This window comes from Mchenga conophoros, linkage group LG7 (genome assembly GCF_057382185.1).
Source record: "Mchenga conophoros isolate Kocher_MC1m ecotype Shallow Benthic linkage group LG7, M_conophoros_male_GT1.1, whole genome shotgun sequence".
In the NCBI taxonomy this organism is placed as follows: domain Eukaryota; kingdom Metazoa; phylum Chordata; class Actinopteri; order Cichliformes; family Cichlidae; genus Mchenga; species Mchenga conophoros.
Window position 1 is genome coordinate 32,603,180 of NC_140532.1, and position 18,524 is coordinate 32,621,703.

The 18,524-nt window shown below is 41.3% G+C and overlaps 2 protein-coding genes and 1 pseudogene across 2 annotated transcripts; all 3 read left to right on the top strand.

The window, feature by feature from the left end:
- Positions 1–2,312: 2,312 nt before the first annotated feature.
- Positions 2,313–4,462, top strand: LOC146570480 (tripartite motif-containing protein 16-like). The gene has a single exon (XM_085278929.1). It carries the CDS (start codon positions 2,514–2,516, stop codon positions 4,065–4,067), a length of 1,554 nt encoding a protein of 517 aa, XP_085135055.1. The 5' UTR covers positions 2,313–2,513; the 3' UTR covers positions 4,068–4,462.
- Positions 4,463–5,324: 862 nt separating this feature from the next.
- LOC146570481 (endonuclease domain-containing 1 protein-like) lies at positions 5,325–5,883 on the top strand (annotated as a pseudogene).
- A 7,942-nt stretch (positions 5,884–13,825) lies between these two features.
- On the top strand, positions 13,826–15,795 carry LOC146570482 (tripartite motif-containing protein 16-like). Its single transcript, XM_085278948.1, has one exon. The coding sequence runs from the start codon at positions 13,975–13,977 to the stop codon at positions 15,454–15,456; it is 1,482 nt and encodes a 493-aa protein (XP_085135074.1). The 5' UTR covers positions 13,826–13,974; the 3' UTR covers positions 15,457–15,795.
- The last annotated feature ends 2,729 nt before the right edge of the window (positions 15,796–18,524 follow it).

Below are 18,524 nucleotides of genomic sequence, written 5' to 3' on the forward strand. Positions count from 1 at the left end.
CCTCTGTGTTTGTGGTTGAGTTTCATGTATTTTAAAGGCCACGGGCCTTTGCAAATAAGCTAAGACTATAAATTCTGTGGTGTGTTTCTGGCACACGCTTATACTGATACACAATAAAACAACAAAATGAATCCACTTTCTTTCTTTCTTTCTCTTTTAAAACCTTATATTAAAAGCAAAATATTTCCATCCATATCAGTGGGCTGACAACTTCATTAACATTACCATGTAAGTCCACTTTTTCATTGATTATTAAATCTTATTTTCACTTCTCTCCTTTTAAACTTAACACCAGTTATTTCCACATGCTCACACAGACAAACAGGATTTAGGCTGGCTAAAGTTCATATTAAACCAGTTTGACACGATGTAGTGCTGCCCCCTTCTGGATTAAAGGGTCACTTAACCAAGCTGTATTTTTCCAGCACCACAGGCAATAGAGAAGGATAGGTACATTGTGTTCTCATTTCTCCATCACCCCGGTATTTATCACCAGGAGGAGATAAGCACAGCGTGAACATCAGTACAAAAAACACACAATGCATAGCAACAAGACGTGAATAAATCCTAATAATACAACAGACGATTCTGTCGGAGAGAAGAGGATGAAGTGCACAGCCATTTCTGAGCATCCAGTGCTGTTGTGCTTGTAACTATCCTCAGCAAAGCCAGAACCACACACACATACAAAAAGTTACTATGCTGTTGCAGTGGGTATCATTTTACAGTCGCTCGTTATTGTTTTTTGTTTGTTTGTTTGTTTGTTTGTTTTTGTCCCGTTTGGATCTATAGCCATCAGAATTGTTGTCTTAAGGCCAAGAAAGATGCCAAGCGGATTTATTTTACCAAGTGGATCATCATGGCCTTGCCATATTGGTCCATTTGATTGACCTTTATTATAATTATGAATTTATTTTATTTTCAGTTGCTACAAACGGGACAGACATGACTGTGGGATAGGACAGGGAGAAAGAATGAAAGAAAGAGAGGGAGAGAAAGAAAGAAAACCAAAGGGGAGAAGAGACGGTGAGAAGGGGGGGAAGAGAGAAAAACAAACAAACAAACAAAAAAAAAAAAAACACCTGGGTCACCTGTATGGAGAAAAAAAATGTAATGTTGTAACAAATAATATTTCTATTAAATAAGCTTTACTTTGCATTTTAATTAACGTGGGATTATTTTTTGTATTTAGAAATAATAGTACCAATTTTTTTTTTTCCAACATTTGTGGCACTGGCGTGGCGCCCCCTGATGGACGGCGCCCATAGCATTTGCCTATACGGCCTATGGCACGGGCCGGGGCCCTGGCTGGACCCAGTAATAAAACAGTTTCTGACGTTCTGATCCATAGTCCATCGCAAGAATCGTTGCATCTCCGCCATTATGACATTTTCTGTTCCCAAATCAGAGCGAATCCTAGCAGGTGTTCCCATCCTCTTTTCAACTTCTGCTATGAAATAGCCAGCAATGACCTTGGGATCATTGTTTGTTGAATAGGCATGAAGCCAAATCATAACTCTTGATTAGGCCATCAATAGCTCCATTTATACAGATTCCAAAAGGCTTCAGTTTGTCATAGGAGTCAATATGCCACATAAAATTTGGTCCAGGATTTACATACGTGTTACATACATCGCATTAGGCGATTTCTGCGTCGTTGCTCGTAAATGTCTCACAGTACTCTGCGTGACAACATAACCTGCCTGAATGTGGTGTAGTTTGTATCCATGGAGCCTCCCGTGTTCCTCCAGTTGATCAATAAGAAATCCTGCCACCTCAATCGGACTCATTCTTTCTCCTGTACAGTCCCATGCGTTTTAGGTTTCTTCTAAGTGTCCGCATGCTTATCACAATACTGTCCAAACTGCCCAATAACAGCCAAATCTCCCCATGCCTCAATCCAAGCATAAAATAGAACTTAATTAATTCCAATAAACGAGCCATTTTCTCACACTCTGATCTGCACTGTCACCCACTTCACGATGTTTTACGGCAATATATCATGCTCGAACAATAAAAGATATGTTATAACGTGAAAACTTTTTTGTTCAAACAATATAATTATCACGTTCGTACAATATAATATTTATATTGTATGAACGTGATAATTATGTATATTGTAATAACGTGATATTATGTTATTCAAACGTGAAAAGTATCTTGTTAGAACAATAAACTTTTCACGTTACAACGTGATACACTTGTATTTTTCTTTTGCCTGGGTGGCAGCTCTACGCTTCTGTACCTTCTTCATGCTCACATAAAGAGGAGGAATTTAGCGCTTCCTCGGCGTAAAAAGGCCTTTGTACCTTTGTGTTAACCACGTACTGTTGCTTTAAGAGACCAACCCTCGCTGGATTACTTAAGCTAACTTTCAGATTTCCAGACAGTCAAACTTCTCCAGTTTTATATCATCCAGCAAGAAGACTTGTGAGTTTGACCTGCTTATTATCCTCGCAGAATAAAGGAATAAAGCTTTCCTGTGTTCTTCCAACCGACATCGAGTGTTTGAAATGAGTTGGATTATTGAGGCGGAATTTATTCCGGAAATGGCGCAGCAAGAAAACCAGGTGAACCGAGACAAACTCTGCTGCTCGATCTGTTTGGATCTCCTGAAGGATCCGGTGACTATTCCCTGTGGACACAGCTATTGTATGAACTGTGTTAAAAGCTACTGGGATGAAGAGGATCAGAAGGAAACCCACAGCTGTCCTCAGTGCAGACAGACCTTCACACCGAGGCCTGCTCTGGTGAGAAACACCGTGATAGCAGATTTAGTGGAGGAAACAAAGAAGACTGGACTCCAAGCTGCTAAAGCTGATCTCTGTCATGCTGAACATGAAGATGTGAGCTGTGATTTCTGCACTGAGACAAAGCTGAAAGCTGTCAAGTCCTGTCTGCAGTGTCTGGTCTCTTACTGTGAGCAGCACCTCCAGCCTCACTATGAAGTAGCAGCATTAAAGAAACACAAGCTGGTGGACCCCTCCCAGAAGCTCCAGGAGATCATGTGCCCTCGCCACAATGAGGTGATGAAGATCTTCTGCCGCACTGATCAGCAGTGTATCTGCATTCTTTGCACAATGGATGAACATAAAGGCCACGACACAGTTTCAACTGCAGCAGAAATGAGCGAGAAGCAGAGAGAGCTCAAAGAGAGAGAGATGGACATCGAGAGGAAAATTAAAGAGAAAGAGAAAAGCTTGAAGGTCCTGCAGCAGGAGATCTCTGAGCTGAGGAGGAGAAAAGCTGAGCTGGAGCAGGTCTCTCACACAGAGGACCCCACCCAGTTTCTACACAACTACACCTTGCTGTCACGTCTCAGTGAAGCTCCAGACTCAGCCAGCATCAATATTCATCCTGAGAGCTACACCGAGGATGTGGCAGCAGCTGTGTCAGAGACCAGAGAGAAACTGCAGGACAATGTTGAATGGACCATAACTGCTGTTGAAGAAACTCAGGGGGATGTTTCACTGTCAGAGACAGAGCCCAAGACCAGAGCTGAATTCCTAAAATATAAATGTGAAATCACATTTAACCCAAACACAGCACACCAGCGTGTTGTGCTTGGGCCTGGCTTAAAAGCAAAATATAGTCATACTCAGACAATCAGGCACTATGATCACGCCGACAGATTCACTGACTGGCCTCAGGTGTTGAGCAGAGAGAGTTTCACAGGACCTTGTTACTGGGAGGTGGAGTGGAGCGGGGACGATGTCTTTATAGCATTAGCTTACAAAAACATAAGCAGATCAGGAAGAGAGAGTCTTTTTGGAAACAATAACAGTTCATGGGCGCTGGAGTGTTTCAGTGGTGGTTATGAATTTAGAGAAGACAACAGCAGCACTTTCATTAAAGGTCCACAGTCCTCGAGAATTGGAGTGTTCCTGAATCATTTTAATCATTACACTTATCTGTCCTTCTACAGCGTCTCTGAAAGCACTCAAACCATGACTCTCCTCCGCAGAGTCCAGATCCAGTACTGGTACAGTACCAACGATATTATACCACTCCTGGTTGGGTTCGGTGTATACGGTGGTAGCGCTGAAATCTGTGAGCTTTTATGTTAAAACGATAAAATTCATAAAATCATTATCTTATGCAACAAAAAGTGAAGAAGCTTCATAAACAAGATACTCACTTATTTGAAGGTAAAATGTCTTTGTTTTATACATTTTCATGTTCTAAGTTGTGGATTAGTAAAAACTGGCAAATGATAATTCATCAGTTCAATCTTAGAAAATAGCACATTTTGTACAATAAAGCTTCATTTCTCTAAACATACTAAAGCATATTTTTAAATCTTTTCTGATTTGTGACAGACTTCTGATAATTGAAGATGATCACAAAATTCCTGGATATTTTTGTTTGCATTTCATTTCAATATTCAATTCATTTCTATATTGTATGTGTAACAGATTTGATTGTAAAACATCTCAAAAATAAAACTTAATGTCATGTGATGCCAAAACAGCTTCCTGTCTGCTGATGTTGTTTAGTGTGGATTATGTTTTGGGGGGAATATTTCATCCATGGAGCGTGAGGTAAATTGTTTCAAAGCAGTATTTTAGTTTAAATAACTTTTATTTGATTGTCTCGTGAAACTATTCATGCTCTATTTTCAGTGAGCGTGAATAGTTTCCTGTTCTTAGCTGACAGCATCATTCTCTGTAAATCCTGGAGATGGTTGTGTTTAAAGTCCCACGAGATCCCATCAGTTTATCTGGCACTGGTGGTGGATTTTGCTGTGATAAACTGACATTTGGACCAGTCTTCTACTAAATATTGCAGTGTGGAGGCTTCCCATTACATTTCTTCATAGGTTAGTCTACAGCAGGAAATATTAAAGCTAACAGTGTGTTCACGCTAACCTTGTGTTTGGTTGATTTTACTGACAGGTCAGCAGAAGGATGACACGATCGATTTGAGGGACTAAGAACCTTCTACAAATCCTGACCTCTCTGTCCTGCCTTAGACCACATCTTACAATGATGTGTAATGTAATATAATGTAATAACATATAATGAACTATATAACTATAACTGAAACAACCCAAATATAAATGAATAAATAACAGGACATGATAAAGAAGAAAAAATACACAAAATAAGATGATCTTTAATAAAATGATGATTAAAAAAGGCATGTAGGATTTGATTGGCTTGCTCACATTTAAATATTACACAACTAAGCCCAACAGTATGCTCTCAATGTTACACATCCCCACAAACTTGCAGTAAAGGACAATTTGCTCACACAACATGAATGATAAATAATCTTTGTAGCTTCTAAAGAAATAAAAAGTCTGTCTTTGTTGTCATTCAGCTGGTATCAGACAAAGTCAACACAGGAATGGAGTACCAAAAACATCCTGACCAAAATGTGAAGAACAGCCAGGCAGTCAATGAAGACTATAAACACTCTGGTTATACCAGAGGCCACCTCGCCCCCAGTGGTCACCAACAGAAGAAGACAAAGAGGCTACATTCACCCTGACAAATATTGTTCCTCAAATGGAAAAGTTCAATAATGGCCCCTGGAGTCTACAGGACGAGAAGATGTTAGAAAGGTTTAATGTCTGCATGCCAAAAATGTATGTTATCACTGGAGTCATGCCTTATGAGAAAGATGAACCCAAGATCAATAACAGGGTGACTGTTCCTGAGTACTTTTGGACTGCTTACTGCTGCCCAACGTTCAGTGCCACAGCTAATCACAAGTGCTGCAGTACAGACGGAATCATGGAAAAAAATACCAATGATGGCTATGCTGTCAGGAAGATGTCCCTGAAAACCTGAGAACAACTTGAAACAAAGTGTAAAGATGCCTGAAATTAGTCTCTTTAAAAATAAATGTAAGGAGGACGTCTTTTTCTCATTTGGCTGAACAAAAATCAAATACTTGCCACTGAAATGTGTTAAGATGAATCCCAATAAATGAAATGAAATTCAGTTGTCAATTGTAATGTTTTTATCTTTAAGTTAAAACCGATTACATTTTAGAAACATAACAAGAAATTTTCATCATTAACCCGAACACTATTTGTGCACACAAACGAGAAACTAAAACTAAAATTACATGTCTGAGTCTGACATCGAGTTTCACCAACATCGCACAGCTGAGTTCATAAAAACTTGGCTTTGTTCTGGCAGGGCTGTATTAAATAATCCATTTCTAAATGGGTGCCTATTTCCTTTATTTTCACATAGTATAATATTTTATCATATTTTTCATATTATATTCATACTCAACAAATTTTCAAAAGGATAATTTAATGAGATGATGATACTTACATCCATAGATGTCTAAAGGTCATTCCTGTTCAGGAATGAATATAATCTACAACCTGGCTGGCTGTTTGAGGCACGCAGACACAAAATAGTAACTGCTAATCACATCACTGTGCCTGTATGCCTTATTGTTAGCTTTACTGCTCTAACCTTAGCGTACAACACAAAGAAACAGTAAAGAGACCTGAAACAGAAAAATGTAGAAACCATTAAATAGAAACTGTCAGCATGAAAAGTCTGATGTAAAGAAGAAAAAACCTGAAAGACTGAGATTATGCATTACATCAGAGTTTTAAAAAATGTGAAATTGAAAATAAGATGTAAGATTGTCAGTTCATAGCTGATGAACAAAGCTCTTTTTATGTCTTTATTTCCTTCATGTTGAAATAATCTAAATATTCTACTGTGAAACAGAAGCACTGAACATTTGACATCATGTTGAGTGGAGGATCTTTGTGCAATGAAAAAGCAGTCGAAGATTATTAATGATTGTTAAGCACATGTGTAAGTTATGGTCACACATGTTCACATGGGATCCTAAGTGGCCAAAAGAACTGATTCATTAAAATGGGCACAAAACAGATCATTTAAAAGTCTCTTGAACCAATTTCTTTTAATCTTTCTTCAAGAAAGGAACAGAACAACAGCAAAAGCTCAGTCCCCCCCAGTGTTTCAGTCTCGACATGGGGACAGCAAGGAGTGATTTTGTGTTATACACCAGGAACATGTGAGTGGTTTGAAGACCATCACAGATTACAAGGGGAAACAGCGTCAGATTGAGGGAGGTAACTGCTTCTCTACCTGATGGAGCTGAACACCTTCTTCACATCACATCCTTACTCCCTGCCTCACTTGATCCGCTCCAGTTTGCCTACATGCCAAAGAGATGTACAGACGATGCAATAGAAATTGCACTTCACACTCCCCTCTGCCACCTGGACCAGAAAAACACATATGTGCGGATGCTGTTCATAGACTATAGCTCCGCCTTCAGCACCATCATATCATCCAGAATGAAACTCCGTGATCTGAACATCAGCTCCTCCCTGTGCAGCTGGATCCTGGACTTCCTGACAGACAGACCTCAGGTGGTTAGGATCAGCAGCATCACCTCATCCACACTCACACTCAGCACAGGCGGCCCCCAGGGATGTGTGCTCAGCCCTGTTCACCCATGACTGTAAAGCAACACACAGCTCCAACACCATCATTACATTTGCAGATGACACCACCACCATCAGCTGCATTGTGATGAAGATGTGGTGGCATACAGGGCAGAGGTGAGAACCCTGACATCATGGTGCTGCGATAGCAACCTGCTGCTTAACGTCAGCAAAAACAAGGAGCTCATCGTGGATTACAAGAGACTGCAGATAGGAGGCCGCACCCCCATCCACATCGATGGAGCAGAGGTGGAGAGAGTCAGCTGCTTCAGATTCCTGGGCATCAACATCAGCGACCATCTGCGTTGGTCACACAAAAGCAGCAAGACAGCAGCTCTTCGTCTTGCGGCGCCTGAGAAGATTCAGCATGAACTCCAGAATACTTACAAACTTCCACCGATGCACCATTAAAAGTATTCTTACTGGCTGCATCACAACCAGGTATGGCAGATGTAACGCTCTGGACCGCAAAGCTTTGCACAGGGTGGTGAGATCACACCCCCTGTGAGATCCTAGGGCATCACCAGGACTGAACTGCCAGCCGTGCAGGATCAATATGGACAGCACTAGCAGACACAGAGACAGTTTCTACTCACAAGCCATCAGGCTTTGGAACTTCTATACACACCATTACACACTCACTACAACTACTGGACTCTACACACTGCCACTTTAAATCACTTTAAATCCTCACTGCACAGGTTTTTGCACAACTGTAAAAACCCCCCGAAAAAAATGAAACTGTAAATATTAAACAATTGTCTTAAATTCTCTTAATATTTAATACTTTATGATTTTATTATTATTATTGTTATCTTCTTTAATATAACTGCATACTTCTACATATTCATGTAAAGCTGAGGAGCACGAGTTTCATTACGGGTAAATGTGGCTACACTGTTTATCTGTACATGACAATAAAACTTTACTGCATTGGCAGTGTTCCTAGTTTGGATTCTCATGACATCACTAAGAAACACAGAATTATGATGCTGGTTACTATTTAACAATAGTGGATTTTTTTTCTCACATTAAAGCTCCTTAGTTTCTCAATTACTGCTTCATATAAAAAAGATTTTATTTAAAAATGCCTTTCAAGACACCCAAGGACACTTAATAATGGAGTACAGAGAACAATAATTTAAAAAACACGAGATAAAATAAACAATCGGTTCACAGTGAATATGCAGCATTGAACAGATGGGTTTTGAGTTGAGATTTAAACTGGGGGAGAGAACCAGTGTTTCTTATATCTGGCGGTAGAGAGTTCCCCAGCCTGGGAGCAGAGCAACTGAAAGCTCTGCTTCCCATGGTGCTGAGGCCAAAACAAGGCACAACAAGTTGGATAGAAGAAGAGGCTCGAAGTGAGCCGGCAGAAGAGGCAGTGCTTAACAGGTCAGGAGGAGCAAGCTTATAAAGTGCCTTGAAGAGGTGAACAGACAGACCTCAGGTGGTTAGAATGGGCAGCATCACCTCATTCACACTCACACTCAGTACAGCTGAACAGAAGAAGCTTGTATACTGTTTGGAATTTCACAGGGAGCCAGTGAAGTCCCTGAAGAGGAGGGGTGCAAAAAAGAAAATGTCTTTTTGTGTTTTTGCAAAGCGCCCAGAGCTGCAATGAAAGTTAAATGCCAAATGAAATCCAGTCAAGGTCAGGGAAATACACCTTTTACACAGTCCAGATGTGATCCACTGCACCGACAGGCCACCACTTTCTTCATGGTTACAACCTTAACACAACAGTTTCTCCTCTGTGGGAGCGAGCACGTTTCAACGTTTCGTCATACCGGTTGTTGGTGCTTTATAGTCCGTTATTGTCCTTAGTCCCCGCCACAGGCTCCTAGAGTCACTCTGTTGGAGTTATGACTCTAGTTTCCTCCCGTAGCGCTGCTTCGCCTCTTTCACCGCCCTCCGCACGTTATATGACGCGGCTTTGTACGGGTCCATGTCCCCCGTCGTGAGTCCCATGTTGTAGGCAGCGGTGCGGGATCTCAGAGCGTCGCGGATGGTTTTATCCACCCACGGCTTCTGGTTGGGAAACGTTGTGATAGTCTTTGTCTCCACGGTATCATCCGCTAGTTTCCCGATGAATCCCACAACCGCTTCCGTAAACACGTTGACATCATCATCAGAGCTGTTTCTGAACATGCCCCAGTCTGCGTCATCGAGTGCGTCCTGTAACGCGGCCACCGATTGATCCGTCCAGCACGCGACCTTCCTCTGAACCGGAACTTCCTATTTCAGCCTTTGTTTGTATTTTGGCATGAGGAAGATGGCGGCGTGATCAGATTTGCCAAGCGGAGGGCGGGATTGTGCCTTGTAGCCGTCCTTGACCGTAGTGTAGCAGTGGTCCAGTGTCCTTTCACCCCTGGTGGGGCAGGTGATGTGTTGATAAAAGTTCGGCGCTGCGCGTTTGAGGTTGGCGCTATTAAAGTCCCCCGTCACAATAAGCGCAGCGTCCCGGTGTTGTGTCTGGTGCTGTGTGAGTGCCTCATGCAGCTCGCATAAGGCGGTGACCGTGTCCGCTTGTGGTGGAATATAAACGGCACTTACAATGACCGATGTAAATTCCCGGGGTAGATAAAAAGGACGACACATGATGGACAGTAGTTCCAGATTTGGTGTGCAGGAGCGTGTGAGAGGAACAACGTTCGCACTGTTGCACCAGTTGTTGTTCACCATTAAACACACGCCGCCTCCCCTTGACTTCCCCCGAGTCCCGTGTCCTGTCCATGCGGTGGACCGAGAAGAACTCGGCCGGCTGGATGGCGTGGTCCGGCACCGCTGGGTTCAGCCATGTCTCGGTGAAGCAGAGGAGATTGCAGTCCCGAATGTCTCTCTGGAACTTTATCCTGGCCCTGAGGTCGTCAAGCTTGTTCTCCAGTGACTGGACGTTGGCGAGCAGGATGCTAGGCAGAGGTGTGCGGTGTGCACGAGCTCTCAGCCTGTTCCTGACGCCGGAAACATTGGAAATCAGTTTTTGGCAGACAATCACTTTTTGGCACAACACCGGCTCGCTTCCCTCTAGGCCGCCGCCGCTTCCCTTTGTTCTCCCTCAAGATCTCACTCGGCCAGCTCGGATCCGGAGTTAAAAACTTCGAATTGTGAGTACATTGTAAACCAATAGAAACAAGAGTGTCACTGTCATACCTAATGTACCCGATGGTGATGATTTTGCCGATTTAGAAACGCTGAAAACTAACTTAAAAAACAAAGACAAAGAAAAAGTGGTCGGAGCAGTCCTGACGGCAGCCGACCTCACCGGCGCCATCTTAGTGTGAAATATAAGAATATTCTACAGAATGGTAATATTTATCACTTATATTGCTTTTAGTCTCTTGAAAAGAGACCCTGAAATAATCTGTTTGTTTGTTTGTTTGTTTGTTTGTTTGTTTGTTTGTTTGTTTATAACAGCAACCAAGAAAAGGGCAGAGCAAAAAAAACCAGGTGGTGGTCCTGCACCCCCTCGTCAACAAGTTGGTTAAGTAAATAATACCCTCTCGGGAAAATCGATATCTCTCTATGAGCACACTGTCGCGCTGAGCTAAAGGATCCTGTCTATCCCGCAATATACGCTGAATTCTGAGGACTCTCCTTATCAATCTTGCACCTTCCGCAATGGGTGGCTCGCGTATACGGACAGGACATGGCTGCGACAGGCTTCCCAAATCCACCTTCGCTTTTATAGCCGTGGTCTCTCATCTTGATTACACGAAGTAATTTACAATTACTACTCTAAAATATGAATTACATCTGTAATAATCACATGGAATAGAATGATTAATAGTACATTTCCCTTTTTTTAGGAAATGACCTGTATGTATCTGTATGGAATCAATAAAGGGATCAAGTACTGCATTATCTTTAGTTACATTGATAATATTTATTTATGGTAAAACAGTGGAAAAATATCGCTGTTGCTTTCGTATACATGAAGCGGACATACCTGCGTGGCCGCGATCTAATCCTGTTTACATAAAGTAAACCTGCTCCCGAGCAGGTTTACGCTTACGGCTCTGTTGCTGTGACAGCAAGTCCCGGATGAGCTTCGGGGAACCGAACGATCCAGGATCACGCGAAATCGTCAACAATCAAATCCAGCTAACTTACTTAGCGAGGTACGAAGAACGGGCCCCAGAGCAGGAGAAATGAAGTGCAGAAAACAAAGCTTGAAGAAAAAATGAAAAATATTTAACAGTGCCAAAGAGAAAGGAGGAGAGAGACGGAGTTAATGAGACAAACAAAAGTCTCCCGAAAGCTAAAAAGGGGAAATATGACCAGTGTATGTAGCGCTTGGCTTCACTGTGACTACATGCACTTTAAATCTTTTCAGTTACAGACTAAAAATACAATATCAATAAAGTTATTCTTTTTTTGTGTAATCTACATTTCTTTTTTCTTTTCTTTCCATCCATTCGCTTCCGCTTATCCTTTTTCAGGGTCGCGGGGGGCGCTGGAGCCTATCCCAGCTGTCATAGGGCGAAAGGCGGGGTACACCCTGGACAGGTCGCCAGTCTGTCGCAGGGCTAACACATAGGGACAGACAACCATTCACACTCACATTCACACCTAGTGGCAATTTGGATTATCCAATTAACCTATCCCCACAAGCTGCATGTCTTTGGACGGTGGGAGGAAGCCGGAGTACCCAGAGTGAACCCACGCAAACACGGGGAGAACATGCAAACTCCACACAGAAAGACCCCGGCCTGATGGTGGAATTGAACTCAGGAGCTTCTTGCTGTGAGGCAACAGTGCTAACCACCGTGCCACCGTGCTGCCCCTTTTTTTCCTTTTCTTTAATGTTCATAAAGCTACAATGTTTTGCAGAGATGTACTTATAATAACAATTTGATATTTGTTCTGAATGTTTTCTTTTTCCTGTTCATTTAAAGTTACTTTTATGATCATTTTCCGGTAGAAATTAACTTATCTTTCACCACAAGAGGGCAGAATTTCACCAGTGAGCATGTTGTGATGTCTGGTTTAAAATGAGGTTGCACCATCTTGTAGTACAAAGTGCTATTAGAAAAAAGCACTGCTCAGCAATACTACAATATTTCTGTTGATATCTTCAACATGATCCACAGACGTTTAGGACAGGAAATGAGAGCATTGATGTGTATGTCAGTTTAATGTTGCAGCCAGAGATGACTGAAGTAAGTTGTGCTGTGTAGTTTTATCCACAGTAACACAACCAGGGGACACAATAATGGATATTAAGGCCGAAACTTGTTCACAGATTAAAGCAGTGTGGCTCATGGATTCAGGCTGATGCAGAAATTCATCTCTGTTTAATCAAAATGAAGATCAATCAAGATACCGACATTTCGTAATTAGTTCCTTTAAAAGGAAGTAATTACCAAGTTACTCTAAATATGTTACGAATTATCTCCACTACATAAAAACATACTTGAGAATATCTACAATTTTTTGTTATTCATTAAATCTTTGTTGTTTAAAACTATTTTGGAGCCGTGGGAGCGGCCATGTTTTTCCCACACAATGAATTCTGGGACAATGACATGTATTGGTTGTCATAGGGGCTTTCATTCAGCTAGCCTGTTTTTTATAGTGTAGCAACGGTATTAATTAACTTGCCTAGTGACCTGGTTATGACTTGGTAGACCAGCACTATACCAGAGAACATCTGGATTAAGACATACGACTTCAAGGTTTTGGTGCACTGTGTTGCATGGAGAATCTGTAAAAATAACAATATCGTAATTTCACTGTATAATAAAAATTCGAATTCTATTAATGTACTTATTGTGCGGTTATGCGATACCATGGATAGATGCTGCCATAAAATTGAGCTCTTTACAACAAACGCTCTCAGTAGCCGCATAGACACCGGTAGTTTTCCCTCACTCTCACGTCCTCGTGTGACGGACTGTTTTCATCTTCATCTAAAATAAGTACTGGTTGATTATTTTCATCCTCGCTCTCGGTTTGCTCTGGTTCAAACTGGAAAGGTTGAACGGAAGCCATTTCCAGGGCGCTGCTAACTGTGAACTCGATGCGGTGCAACCGTATGACGTCACTACCCAGAGTGCATTGAGAAGTAAATAACAATGGTGACCTACTGGTAATTGGTTTTATATAAAATGTGCTTGAAAGGAAAACATTTTGCCGTATTTTAATACCACATATATATTATTAAAAGCACAGTGCATATTTTAGCGCAAACATGTCTTAACAGCCGGGGTACCTTTTAACATATTTTGATCTCCTTCTTTACGCTCACAAAAAGAGGAGGAGGAACTTTCTAACCTTTTTGCGCCTCCTCGGTACCTTTGTGTTAATTGTGTGCTGTTGCTTTAAGAGACAGACTGGTCTGGATTACTTAAGCTAACTTTTCAGATTTCCAGAGAGACAAACTTTTCCAGTTTGACCTGCTTATTATCCTCGCAGAATTAATGAATAAAGCTTTCCTGTGTTCTTCCAACCGACGTTGAGTGTTTGAAACGAGTTGGACAGGTGAGGGGACAACGAGCTGAGTTACATTTATCATCCCGAAAATGGCGCAGCAAGAAAACCAGGTGAACCGAGACAAACTCTGCTGTTCGATCTGTTTGGATCTCCTGAAGGATCCGGTGACTATTCCCTGTGGACACAGCTACTGTATGAAGTGTATTAAAAGCTACTGGGATGAAGAGGATCAGAAGGAAACCCACAGCTGTCCTCAGTGCAGACAGACCTTCACACCGGTGAGAAACACCGTGATAGCAGATTTAGTGGAGGAAACAAAGAAGACTGGACTCCAAGCTGCTAAAGCTGATCTCTGTCATGCTGAACATGAAGATGTGAGCTGTGATTTCTGCACTGAGACAAAGCTGAAAGCTGTCAAGTCCTGTCTGCAGTGTCTGGTCTCTTACTGTGAGCAGCACCTCCAGCCTCACTATGAAGTAGCAGCATTAAAGAAACACAAGCTGGTGGACCCCTCCCAGAAGCTCCAGGAGATCATGTGCCCTCGCCACAATGAGGTGATGAAGATCTTCTGCCGCACTGATCAGCAGTGTATCTGCATTCTTTGCACAATGGATGAACATAAAGGCCACGACACAGTTTCAACTGCAGCAGAAATGAGCGAGAAGCAGAGAGAGCTCAAAGAGAGAGAGATGGACATCGAGAGGAAAATTAAAGAGAAAGAGAAAAGCTTGAAGGTCCTGCAGCAGGAGATCTCTGAGCTGAGGAGGAGAAAAGCTGAGCTGGAGCAGCTCTCTCACACAGAGGACCCCACCCAGTTTCTACACAACTACACCTTGCTGTCATGTCTCAGTGAAGCTCCAGACTCAGCCAGCATCAATATTCATCCTGAGAGCTACACTGAGCATGTGGCAGCAGCTGTGTCAGAGACCAGAGAGAAACTGCAGGACAATGTTGAATGGACCATAACTGCTGTTGAAGAAACTCAGGGGGATGTTTCACTGTCAGAGACAGAGCCCAAGACCAGAGCTGAATTCCTAAAATATAAATGTGAAATCACATTTAACCCAAACACAGCACACCAGCGTGTTGTGCTTGGGCCTGGCTTAAAAGCAAAATATAGTCATACTCAGACAATCAGGCACTATGATCACGCCGACAGATTCACTGACTGGCCTCAGGTGTTGAGCAGAGAGATTTTCACAGGACCTTCTTACTGGGAGGTGGAGTGGAGCGGGGACGATGTCTTTATAGCATTAGCTGACAGCAGTGTAAGCAGATCAGGAAGAGAGAGTGCTTTTGGAAACAATAACAGTTCATGGGCGCTGGAGTGTTTCAGTGGCGGTTATACATTCAGAAATTCAGGCAGAAGCACTTTCATTAAAGGTCCACAGTCCTCAAGAATTGGAGTGTTCCTGAATCATTTTAATAGTTACACTTATCTGTCCTTCTACAGCGTCTCTGAAAGCACTCGAACCATGACTCTCCTCCACAGAGTCCAGACTAGGTGCCCACTCCTGGTTGGGCTCGGTGTATACGGCGGTAGCGCTGAAATCTGTGAGATTTTAAGTTAAAAATGATAAAAGTCATAAAATCGTTATCTTATGCAACAAAAAGTAAAGAAGCTCCATAAATCAAGATACTCACTTGAAGGTAAAATGTCTTTGTTTTATACTTTTTACTATAAGAAGTGGCCTAGGAAAAACAGACAAGTGATTGTTCATCAGTTCATTGTTAGAAGATAGCACAGACATTTTATACAATAAAAACTCAGTTTTTATTGAAATCTTCATTTCTCTAAAGATAATAAATATTATTTTTAAATCTTTTCTTGATTTGTGACAGACTTCTGATATTGTTTGCAATAACTGACTAAATAGAAACTGAAAATTTATCTTTCTGATTGTGTCAAGTTTTTGGGTTTATTTTCACAATTTATTTATCAGAATGTTTATTAAACAAAATAATGATATTTCATGGAAATATTCAATTCATTTCTATATTGTATGTGTAACAGATTTGATTGTAAAACATCTCAAAATTAAAACTTAATGTCATGTGACGCCATAACAGCTTCTTGTCTGCTGATGTTTTTATTGGGAATATTTCATCCATGGAGAGTAAGGTAAAGTGCTTCAAAACAGTGTTTTAGTTTAAATAACTTTTATTTGATTGTCTCGTATGGCCAGTGTTTTATTGTCTAGCAAATCGTTAACAAAGGCAGTGTTTCTAAAACATCTAGAAATTTATGAGACGTATTTATCATATAATCCAGTAAATGAGAGAAAATGACCAGGACCTGTGGAGCGTGTTTTTCTTTCCTACCTGATACAGTGTTTGCTGATTTTACTCAAAATTATTTAGTTTCCAGTTTCAATCAAGTTTTTTCCATTTGTCCAGCGCTGTGCTGGAAACATGCTTCAGAGATTTTGGTCCAGATTGGCATGATGGTGTCACAGAGTTGTTTCAGATTTGTCAGCTGCACAACTCTGATGTGAATCTCCCTTTTACCACATCATAAAGGTCTGAGATCTGGTGCCTGTGGAGGCCATGTGAGTGCAGTCAGTTCAATGCCATGTTTGAGAAACTAGTTTGAGTTTTTTTGACATGGCGCGTTATCTTGGTGGAAGCAATCATCAAACGGTGGGTGCAGTGTGGCCATACTGGGGTGGAGATGGGCAGCAACAATACTCAGGTAGGCTGTGATATTTAAATGATGCTCAGTTCATAAAAAAATGTGCCAAGAAAATAATTCCCACACCATCACCTGCAGCCAGAGCTGTGGATACAAGGCAGGATGGATAATAATGGATTGGATTTATATAGCGCTTTTCAAGGCACCCAAAGCGCTTTACAATACCACTATTCATTCACTCTCACATTCACACACTGGTGGAGGCAGCTACAGTTGTAGCCACAGCTGCCCTGGGGCAGACTGACAGAAGCAAGGCTGCCATATCGCACCATCCAGAGGGGCCGATAGGGTAAAGGGTAGGGTAAAGTGCCTTGCCCAAGGTAACAACGACCAGGACAAAGAGCCCGGGGATCAAACCGGCGACCTTCCGGTTACAGATGCGCTGTTCAGTTTCAGTGAGCCTGTGTGAACGGTAGTTTCCTGTTCTTAGCTGACAGCATCATTCTCTGCAAATCCTGGAAAACCCTATGAGATCAAATCAGCTCGTCTGGAACCAACAGACATGTTCAAAGTCACTTCAAACACCTTTCATCCCCATTCTGATGCTCGGTTTGAGTTTCAGGAGGCTTCCTTGACTATGTCTAGATGCCTAAATACATTGAGTTGCTGCCATGTGGTAGATATTTGCATTAATGAGCAGTTGATCAGGTGTGCCTAAAAAAGTTGTAGGTGAGTGTACATACACTAGGAAATCTTTAACTTGTTTACAGATTAAGTTGCATTATTAGCAGGGCTTTAAAAATAAACTGGATAATGCTGAAGTCTGCCAGATTAAATGATATACACAATACACTAAAAATAAATAATAATGTTAAGCAACCAAAACCTTTCATGTATCAAAACATGGAAAGTCAGTCAGTCAGTGTGTTTCTATCCAGTCTCATCGGGCAGTAATATTGTAATCTGTAATGTCTGATTCTGAGCTTTTCCTTTGGAGTTAAAAATCCAAATCAGTGTTTGTCTGTGTGATCTGGATTTATTTATCACTAAAACTGTCCCACACTTAACCAAGAGCTGACACTGGAGGGTGACTGGCCTGAGTTTGGGTGTCACACAGGGGCAAGCAAGTATAGATATTACAAAACAAACAGAACTTTTAGAAAGCAATTGACTCGCAGTCCGTTAGACATTAACGTCTCACCAAATTAACAAATACCAGAACTAAGGATCTTTTCTCTATTTTTATTTTATTTTATTTTTTCACATCCACTTTTGAATTGAATTGAAATTTTTATTTCAGTCAACAACAACAACAGATTATAATTTTACATAAAAGTACTCAAACAGTAACCGAAAAAGGAATAGGCTGAAGCCTTATGGCTTATACTTATCCTATCCCTTACCCCCATAGAAATAATCAAATCCTTAACCAAGAAAATAAATAGCATTGATAAATAAGTTGTATAACAGTTTGAAAAGAAATCAATGATAAATCAAGAAATTAAATCAACACAAAAAAAATTTAACAAACCAAATTTCTATAACCTTGTATAATACTAATTTTTTAAATCTTTTAGTTAACTGTTATTTCCTTGTCTCTTACTGCCATGTTGTACCGGAGCAAACACACATCATTCCAGCTTTAGATCAGCATCAGGAACAACAGCGAGCTCCTGCAGTCAGAGGTCGTGGGACGAACACATTTATGTAACTTCACGCTATAAACTCTCATCTTCTTCAGCTTGGCTGCCACAAGCCCAAACAGATTTAGCCTCGTTAAAGTAACGACGAAACAACTGTATTGTCTGTAAGCATGAATCACAGGTCCTCACAGACTGATGAGTCACTGTATCAAACAAGCACACTCATGTCCTACAACTCCTTGTCTCACAGTGAACCCACTTTTGGTGCCCTGCTCCTGTCACTCGATAAACAGACCTTTTTAAAATTATTTACAATAATTTATAGTAAAATAATATAAATGTCAGACACTGTCCACGACCTAAA